The sequence below is a fragment of the Alosa sapidissima genome, chromosome 17 (genome assembly GCF_018492685.1).
Source record: "Alosa sapidissima isolate fAloSap1 chromosome 17, fAloSap1.pri, whole genome shotgun sequence".
In the NCBI taxonomy this organism is placed as follows: domain Eukaryota; kingdom Metazoa; phylum Chordata; class Actinopteri; order Clupeiformes; family Clupeidae; genus Alosa; species Alosa sapidissima.
In genome coordinates, this window is record NC_055973.1 from 23,426,482 (window position 1) to 23,435,961 (window position 9,480).

Genomic DNA, 9,480 nt, shown 5'->3' on the forward strand with positions numbered 1-9,480 from the left:
CACACACACACACACACACACACACACACACACACACACACACACACACACACACACACACACACACACATACATCTGCAGGCTCTGATGAGGAGTGGATGAAGTGATCTGATTGTATTCAGGTGTGTTCTCACGCTGCTAGAACAAAATCAACTGCAGCAGCCATTCTGGCTTGTGTGTGTGTGTGCTTGTGTGTGCGTGTGTGCCCGTGTGTGTGTGTTTGTGTGTGTGTGTGTGTGTGTGTGTGTGTGCGCGCACGTGTGTGTGTGTGTGTGTGTGTGTGTGTGTGTGTGTGAGAGAGGGAGAGATCAGGCCAGGAGCTGGAGCCTGTTCTGTTGGAAGAGGCCGTGCCCAGTGAGTTAAGAGTTCCAGGAAATGCTGTTCTCTCTCTCTCTGTCTGTTTCTCTTTCACTTGTTTGCTGTCTTTCTTCCTTTTCCCTCAATCTCCCTCTATCTTCCTGCAGTTTGGTGTTTGCTTGCTGATGTCTGAAGTGGTTTGTCAGTGTGCGGCAGCAGTTCTTGAAAGTGTGTGTGTTTGTGTGTGTGTGTTTGTGTGTGATGACTCTGTGTTTCTGTCCATTAGTGATTGTGCTAGCCTCATCTGCATCCTCCGCTGCATCCAAATCAGTCTGCCCTCGACCCCTCTCCCCCAGAGCCTGAACCTGAGAGACACTCATCTGTGTGTGTGTGTGTGTGTGTGTGTGTGTGTGTGTGTGTGTGTCTGTCTGCAGTTTCAGAACTGAGGAAGCGTTTTGAGAGCATCAGCACCAGTGCCAGTGACTGGGAAATGAACCGGTAAGGAGACACAGACACACACTCACACAGACACAGAGACAGACAGGCTTCTCTCACATGCACTCTCTCTCACACACACATACATACTTTCACACACACACACATAGGCTACTCTCTCAGGCTGTGTGTGTGTGTAGGAAAGAGCGGATATCGCGGCGTCTGGAGGGGATCGATGGCGAGCTCCAACTGTCCAGCTGCACCAGCCTGGTGTCCAACCGGCTCCTCGAAGAAGACACTCCCCGATACACTCGCGCCAACGATGCCTGCGACCCCTGCATGGGTGAGCTTTGACCGTGTCTGTGTGTGTCTGTGTGTGGGTGTGTGTGGGTGTGTGAGAGAGAGTGGAAGAGAAATGAAAGGAATGAGAACCTCCCTTATTCTTTGTATGGCTGCCTTGGCAATACAAACGCTTTAAAGCATTGTGAATCTGAATTTGCACTTGAATATAACAGTGGAGTCATCAAACTTGGACTTGAAACTTTTGAAACTTTATTGCTATCACTTTTAAGATGCTCTCCATTAGCGTTATCGAGTAGTTTTCAGTGCGAGGCCAGTGTGAGACCTTTAAGGGCATAGGGCACAGTGAGGGGGTTAGTTGGGCTTGGGAACACCCTGCAGAGTTCGTGGAGAGTTCAGGAAGAGAGATGGGGCCAGGTGCTCTATAAAAATGATGTATGAAGTCATAAACTCCAGCCCCAAAATGAATGAATGTCTTTGGCCGCCTCTGTTCAGGACCATGTCAACTTTATGAGTCTATTAGCATAATTCAGCACTGTATGCTAGCGCCGATGACGTTGTGTGTGTATGTTTAGATGTGTGGTGTGTGTGTGTGGTTTATGTGGTACTGTGTGTGCATTTCTTCTTGTCACTGTACATTATGTTTTATGATGTCGTGTCTGTCTTGTTTGTGTTTGTGTGTGTGTGTGAGTGTGTGAGTGTGTTTTAATAAAATACTGTGTATGTATGTGTTGCAGTGTCCATGCAGCGCTCCATGAAGTCTGACGGTGACCTGTCATTGGACGATCAGGTACTTGCGTCGGAGCGTCAGTCTCGCCCGCGCACACGCACCGACGTCCCTCCCACCGCGCCCAGCCAGGGTCAGAGCCAGGTCCCGCTCGCCGGCGACTCCAAGGCCGAGCGCATCGCCCGCTACAAGGCCGAGCGTCGGCGGCAGCTGGCCGAGCGCTACGGCATCTCCCTGGAGCCCGAGGCCGAGCCCGACTACTCCGCGCGCTACTCCGCCGCCCGCCGACGCCAGTCGGACGCGTCTGACCGCACCGCCACCTCCGAGCGGCCCGCGTCCAGGGAGGAGGAGGAGGAGGAGGTCAGGGGTCAGAGGTCGGCTCGCTCCTCCAGCCTGCAGACGCACGCGGGCCCGGAGCTGGCGACGCAGCAGCAGCAGCAGCACACGCACGTGTACACCCACTCGGCGGAGCGTGTGGAGGCGCTGTCGGAGCGCGAGCGCCGCATGAACCTGGAGAACCAGCGGCGGGCACAGGAGAGGGGCATGATGGGAGGCGGCGTGGGCGTGGGCGTGGGCGTGGCCTCGCAGGACACCTCGTCCTACATGGACGTGTCGGGCTCCTCGCACAAGTCCACCACCTCATCGCCAGGGGATCTGTTCATTGAGCAGCAGGCGCAAAGCATCCTGCACAGACATGGGTGAGGACACGCACACACACACACAAGCACAGAAGCACATGACAGAAATGAGTATGTTAGCACACTCTCCCTCTCTCACTCTATCTACAGTACATCTTACTCTCTCATTCTGTCTCTCTCTCTCTGACACACACACACACACACACACACCTAGTATAGACACACACACACATATATATATATATATATATATATATATACAGTGCTGTAGAGAGATGGGAGAGCACACACACACACCTAGTATAGACACATTATATACAGTGCTGTAGAGATGGGAGAACACCACACATGCGCGCGCACACACACACACACACACACACACACACACACACACACACACACACACACACACACACACACACACACACACACACACACACACACACACACACACACACACACACACACACACACATACTTTCTCTCTTTTATGTACAGACTAATTGGATTACTATTTGAGCTGTTTGTTCCTCAGTATGGAATTGTGTTTCTATTTGTTTGTCTCTACAAATCAAATGTGTGTGCCCTGTCTTTTTCTTTTGTACTGTTAATAGGCTGGGGGTTTCCCTTAGCCAGCAACTTCTGTTCTGAGGCAGCTGTGTGTGTGTGTGTGTGCAAACACTTCATAAATCCCATCCTCTGTGAGGAGTCCAAAGATGGAAGATCTTAATGACAAGGGCTTAACCAATCTGCTGAATGATCAGATAGCATTAATAGAAGCTTAGCTATCTGTGTACATGACCCTTGACGAGATTAGGATTATTGCTGTGTGTGGAAAATATAGTTTTTATCCTACACACTGATGGTGTTAGAGTGTGTGTGTGTCAGGATGGTTCTGTCCAGGGGAAACGAAGAGGTTGAGGCTGGAGTAGACGATGATGAAGCCATTAGGCTGAGGGGCATTAGAATTTAAAATGCCCTTTCTTGGGCCAACCGTTATACGGGCAGTTAAGCCCAGTCATGCATAATCAGCTCCCAAAATGTCTGCAAATGCCTTGAAAACGAGCTAAATCCCCCAGAGGAAAGAGCTCTTCACATTTGCAGAATCTTCTTCAACAATCCCCACCTTTCCAAGTGATCCCTTGGGTTTATGTGTGGAGTGTGTTTGAGGAGTGTGTGTGTGCATGGCATCTGTGGTTGAGATACAAATTCAGTATGTAGTATGTACGTTGTGTGTGTATGTGTATGTATATGTGTGTGTCCACTTACAAGGGTGGAGCATCTTGACCACTCTGTGTGTGTGTGTGTGTGTGTGCGTACCTGTATGTTTGTATGGCGTGAGGTAGGGCATGTATGCTAGTCTCTGACAAGCTTTTCTTCCTGCTGTGTTCAGCCCTAGCTGGTCACTGCAGACTGACCGGGAGGGGGACACCCAGTCCCTCATCAACTGGCCCTCCAGGTACACCCCCCCCCCCCCCCCCCCCCCCAAACCCCCCACCCCAAAAATCTGGCCCTCCTAACACTCCTCCCTCAAGCCCATTGCCCCGCCATCCCACCCTTCCACCTGCCCCCCCATCCCACCCCTCCACCTGCCCCCCCATGCCACCCCCCCATCCCACCCCTCCATCCCACCCCTCCAACTGCCCCCCCATCCCACCCCTCCACCTGCCCCCCATCCCACCCTTCCACCTGCCCCCCATCCCACCCTTCCACCTGCCCCCCCATCCCACCCCTCCACCTTCAGCGCTGTTGCCACCTCCGCTCTTACCACTCCTCTCGGGCTGACCAAGAATTTTGTTTGTTTGTTTACCTATTTATTTGTTTTTGTTTTTGTTTGTTTGGGTTATTCTCACAGCCCATGTGAGAAATACACAGATTCCCTCCTCCCCGCCCTTTTCCAAATTGACCCTACTAATGAGCTTCTCCCATTCATCAGTTCGCCTGTCAATCAAACAGCAATCAGTAGGCTGGCTTAGTTGACATCAATCACCCATCATCTTCATCTGCTGTTTTTCTGAAGTGTGCCATCATAGTGTGTGTATTTGGGTGGATTGTAAAACTTTGTGTGTGTGTGTGGTTCCTCTGTCTCTGTGTGTGTGTGTGTGTGTGTGTGTGTGTGTGTGCGCGGAATAATTTCTGGACATAGAGGTCCAATGGACATAACGACCAATGCTGAGAAGTTAGAAGTCTTTAGCTATGGAGCATTATTATGTTATCTGGCAACCCTCATAATGAAATTCCATTAATGAAATAAACATTGAGTTGACTCGTACAGCTATTTGTCATTGGGGTTAAGACCCCGAGGAGAGTTAAAGAATGGGGTGAAGAGGAAGCGTGTGTGTGTGTGTGTGTGCGTGTGTGTGAATGGGGTGAAGAGGAAGTGTGTGTGTGTGTGTGTGTGTGTGTGTGTGAATGGGGTGAAGAGGAGGCAGAAGCCACTGTGTCTTACCCTGGGTCAGATCAGTGCTCTCCCACACACTGTGCAGGGCCATTACTTGCTCTCAGTGCAGAGGAGCCAGTGCTGTCCCAGCAGGCAGGTCTTCATGCTGGAGACACTATGTAGTTAGTTTATGTTGGACACAGTTGTGGCAGTTCGCAAGTGTTGGCAGCACACAGCTATTGCTCAGAAGTGAAGTTAGATGTTTCTTTGTGAATGGATGTGTTTGCATGAATGTGTTCTTGTGCGTGCGTGCGTGCGTGCGTGCGTGCATGCGTGTATACAAGCCTGAATCTCTTTGTGTGTTAGTGTGTTTTGACAGCCTTTGTTCCGCTAAAGCCTTTCTTAGCTTTGGTGAGCAGCAGCAGTTGCTTGAAGAGCCTCTTACAGATGACTCTAAGCTCTCCTAATGCTTCAGATGTCTGAGCAGGGGAGTAGAAATTACAGTACAGTTATGTCTTCCCATATCCCTTCCTCCCTCTCTCTCTCTCTCTCTCTCTCTCTCTCTCTCTCTCTCTCTCTCTCTCTCTCTCTCTCTCTCTCTCTCTCTCTCTCTCTCTCTCCCTATCGCTCATTCAATGCCCATGCTCACATCTACAGAGCAAAGCATCATGGGTCCCAGCAGATCACACACAGTAAACAGGCAACAGTAAGAGATGGAGGGATAGAGAGATCGAAGAAAAAAAGGAAAGAGAGATGGAGTAAGGAGTAGAAAGGAGGACAAACGAATCAGTAGAGACTACTGTAGACTAGACTAGGCCGGCTTGAATGTCAATGGATGGGACTGGACCCCTTCAGTGGGATCCGACTGGCCAGTGTGACCCATAGACTGGACCCATTCAGTGGGATCTGACTGGCCAGTGTGACCCATAGACTGGACCCCTTCGGTGGGATCTGCCTGGCCAGTGTGACCCATAGACTGCTGGTGGTTGACCTGTCTGACCCCTGCCTGCTCATGCTGACCTGAGCAGGGCGAGGTTTAGCCCTCGGCGGGAGGGTGGAATGGCCTTAGCCATATGCCATGGGTCCTGCTGGGAGATTAGAGCCAGGACAGTCTGGGATTCACACACACACACACACACACATACACGCACACACACGCACACACATACATACATACATACATACAAAGACACACACACAAGCAAGCACACACACAAGCAAGCGCACACACATTCACACATACAGTACATACAAAGACACACACACAAGCACGTACACACACACACTCATACATACATGCACACACACATACATATATACACAAACATGACACACACACACGAACACACACACTGTGCAGACATGGAGTCATTATCTCCCTTACTTGAAGGGGGTACTAATACCTCAGTGACAGCCTGTTGACTAGTATTTAAGTGAATAAGGATGTGTGTGTTTTATGCTCACTTTTCATTAGGCTAAGGTTGAGGCATGTTTTGAAAGGTGTGTGTGTGTGTGTGTGTGTGTGTGTGTGTGTGTGTGTGTGTGATGGAGGGCATCAGCTAAAGGGTGTGTAGGTGTGTGTGTATCAAGAGGTCTTTGGGTGTTAGTTTTGGTATGTGAGAGTAAAGGGCGGTGTGTGTGTTTCTGTGTGTGTGTGTTTCATCTCATCTGTTTTTCATCAGTTGTGCTTCAGGCGTGGTGACCTCTTTTATTACATTACCTACTCACCGATTCCCATAGCCCCCCCCACGTCTTTCCTGACCACACCAATAATAAACCGGCCAGTGCGTGTGTGTGTGTGTGTGAGGAAGAAAGACTGATAGAGATCACAAGTGTTAACAGGGTTTGTATTGATCGTGAAGCGCACCCATTTGTTTAGTGAAGTTTGTGTGTGAGGCTGTGTTGAGTATGTGTTTGTAGAGCCATACTGTGTGTGTGTGTGTGTGTGTGTGTGTGTGTGTGTGTGTGTATCTGTGTGTATCTGTGTGTTAACTTATTTTTCTCCCCTCCATCTGAAGAATCCGTGGCAGGGAACGTGTTGGCTCTCGTGAGCCACACACACACACCTCACCTGACCCCGCCTCCTCCTCCGCACGCCCACACCTGGCCGCCACCCTGCCCTCGGACTCCTACCTGTCCATGAGCCGCGGAGCGAGGGATCAGGAGGACGGCGAGCAGACAACAGGACAGACGACAGGACAGACGGCGGACGCTCCGACGGAGGCGCAGACGCAGGGCCTGCTGCGCAGCCGCAAAGCGGTCCTCCCCTCGGAGGTGCGTCGGCGCGAGCGCAGTGTGGACGAGCCCCGTCGCCGTCCTCGAACCCTCGTCCCCTACCGGCCACCGTTATCGCGGCGCCCCGGCGACCGAGATGTCCGAGATGACCGCTGCCGGTCCGCAGACGACGACGACGACGGCGGCCGCGAGAGATGCCAAGGCCAGAGCAGACGCCCAGGGATACCCGCAGCACGGCCACACACTCGCTCCGCTACACTCCCACGCCCCTGCGTTCACACACACCGTGCCGCACGTCCCAGGACACACATGGCAGCCACAGCAGTCCAGAGCCTTGGAGGAGAGTGCTCCCCCTGCGTATACACACTCCACACACACCCCTGCACCACACACACCCTCCCACACACACCTGGCAGCCTCAGCAGTCAGAGTCTCGGAAGATGGTTCTAGCCGCACGCACGCGCACACACACTCTCAGCAGCACGCTGACCCACACCACGCACGGACGCACTCCCCCACGGAGGGTCCGGAGGAGCGGGAGACTCGTCTGTCCGTGGCCCAGCTTCGCAGCTCCTTCCTGCAGGGAAACAGCGCCACCCACCAGCGCAAGGAGGAACTGTAGGTGCAGCCCTGCCCAGCTCTGTGTTTGTCCTGGGGCAACAAGACTAACGACTGGGGGGAAATCTGTCTGCTTGGGAACTAACGGACACACACACACACACACACACACACACACACACACACACACACACACACACACACACACTTAAAGTGCTCGCTCCACTCCTGCAGTGACTAACCAGTAACCACCGGTTTTAACTTTGACACTCCTCTTTAAGATTCTTCAGGCAGAATCTTCTAACTACTATGTGCAACATTAAGTCTGTATGTGTGTATGTGTGTATGTGTGTGTGTGTGTGTGTGTGTGTGTGTGTGTGGCATACTGTATGTGCTTACCATGGCTATGACTGTGTGTTGGCTTGGGGTAAGGTCTGGTGAGGGGTCAGCATGCTTGTGTGGGGTTTTCGGAGACACGTTTCTTCGCCTGCATCCTCTCCTTAATCACAGAACCTGAGAATCACAGAACCCCCCCCATTCTCCTGTTCTCCTGTTCTGTTAAACCTTCCTTCTCTCACCCTCTCCCTCTCATCTAAAGTGAAGATAACACAGGGCAAGCAGTTTTGCTAAGTGATGTTGTTGGGTCACATTGATATTGGTCAATACATTTTTATCTTGTGGGCAACATGTTGCATCATCCAATCAGAACACATGGAACTGGTTATGTGATTACCAAACAACATTGCTCAAAATGTTGCCCCTCGTATATCATTACCTTTACCCTCTCCCTCCCCCTCTCCCACTCTCTCTCTCTTTTTCTATCTCTTTCCCTCTCTCTTTCTCTATCTCTCTCTTTCTCTCTCTCTCTCTCTCCCTCCCCCTCTCTCTCACCCCCCCCCTCTCTCTCTCTCTCTCTCTCTCTCTCTCTCTCTCTCTCTCTCTCTCTCACTCCCCCCCCTCTCTCTCTCTCTTTCTCTCTCCCCCCCTCTCTCTCTTTTTCTATCTCTTTCCTCTCTCTCTCTCTCCCTCCCCCTCTCTCTCACTCCCCCCCCTCTCTCTCTCTCTCTCTCTCACTCCCCCCCTCTCTCTCTCTCTCTCTTTCTCTCTCCCACTCTCTCTCTTTTTCTATCTCTTTCCCTCTTTCTCTCTCTCTCTCCCTCCCCCTCTCTCTCACTCCCCCCCTCTCTCTCTCTCTCTCTCACTCCCCCCCCTCTCTCTCTCTCTCTCTTTCTCTCTCCCACTCTCTCTCTCTTTTTCTATCTCTTTCCTCTCTCTCTCTCTCTCCCTCCCCCTCTCTCTCACTCCCCCCTCCTCTCTCTCTCTCTCTCTCTCTCTCCCTCCCCCCTCTCTCTCTCTCTTTCTCTCTCTCCCTCTCTCTCTTCTTCTCTGTGTTGTCTGTCGTTCCTGTTCTCCTGTATTTCCCTCATGCTTCTATCCTTGACCTTTTCTCTGCCCCGTGCTTTGGCTGTTGGCCTGAAACGTCCGTAGCGACGACGACCAAACGGAGGCGTTGCCTGCCGTCACGGTCCCGGCCGCGGCGCCGTGGAGATCAGACAGGGTGGGGCGTCGCCCCCGGCGATACATCTCGCCCACCGAGAATAGAAAGAGCTCGGAGAGGTTTAGGACCCAGCCAATCACTTCTTCCGAACGGCAGGATTCCGATAGGTATGCTGTGTGTGCATGTTGACCCAGTCACCTTGGAGATGCCACCAGCAGTGTGTGTGTGCAGTGTTTCGTGGCACTGTTAACATGGTTTTGTGTGAGAGTGTACGTGTATGTGGTAGCCAACATCAATACCAGAAAGATGCCAGAGATTTTCTGTGTATGTTTGTTTGAATGGAAAATCGTATTATTAGTCGCCATGTCATCATGAAGTTGTTATTGTATATCAGCACTCATACACTCTCAGG

The 9,480-nt window shown here is 51.7% G+C and overlaps 1 protein-coding gene across 1 annotated transcript in view; it reads left to right on the plus strand.

The window, feature by feature from the left end:
* The window catches only part of svila (supervillin a), a 52,050-nt gene that overhangs the window by 8,085 nt on the left and 34,485 nt on the right, over positions 1 to 9,480 (plus strand). The window contains 7 exon segments of the mRNA XM_042068866.1: positions 732 to 795; positions 933 to 1,075; positions 1,770 to 2,457; positions 3,791 to 3,856; positions 6,796 to 7,309; positions 7,311 to 7,630; positions 9,059 to 9,235. Of these exon segments, the coding sequence (XP_041924800.1) occupies positions 732 to 795; positions 933 to 1,075; positions 1,770 to 2,457; positions 3,791 to 3,856; positions 6,796 to 7,309; positions 7,311 to 7,630; positions 9,059 to 9,235 (1,972 nt within the window).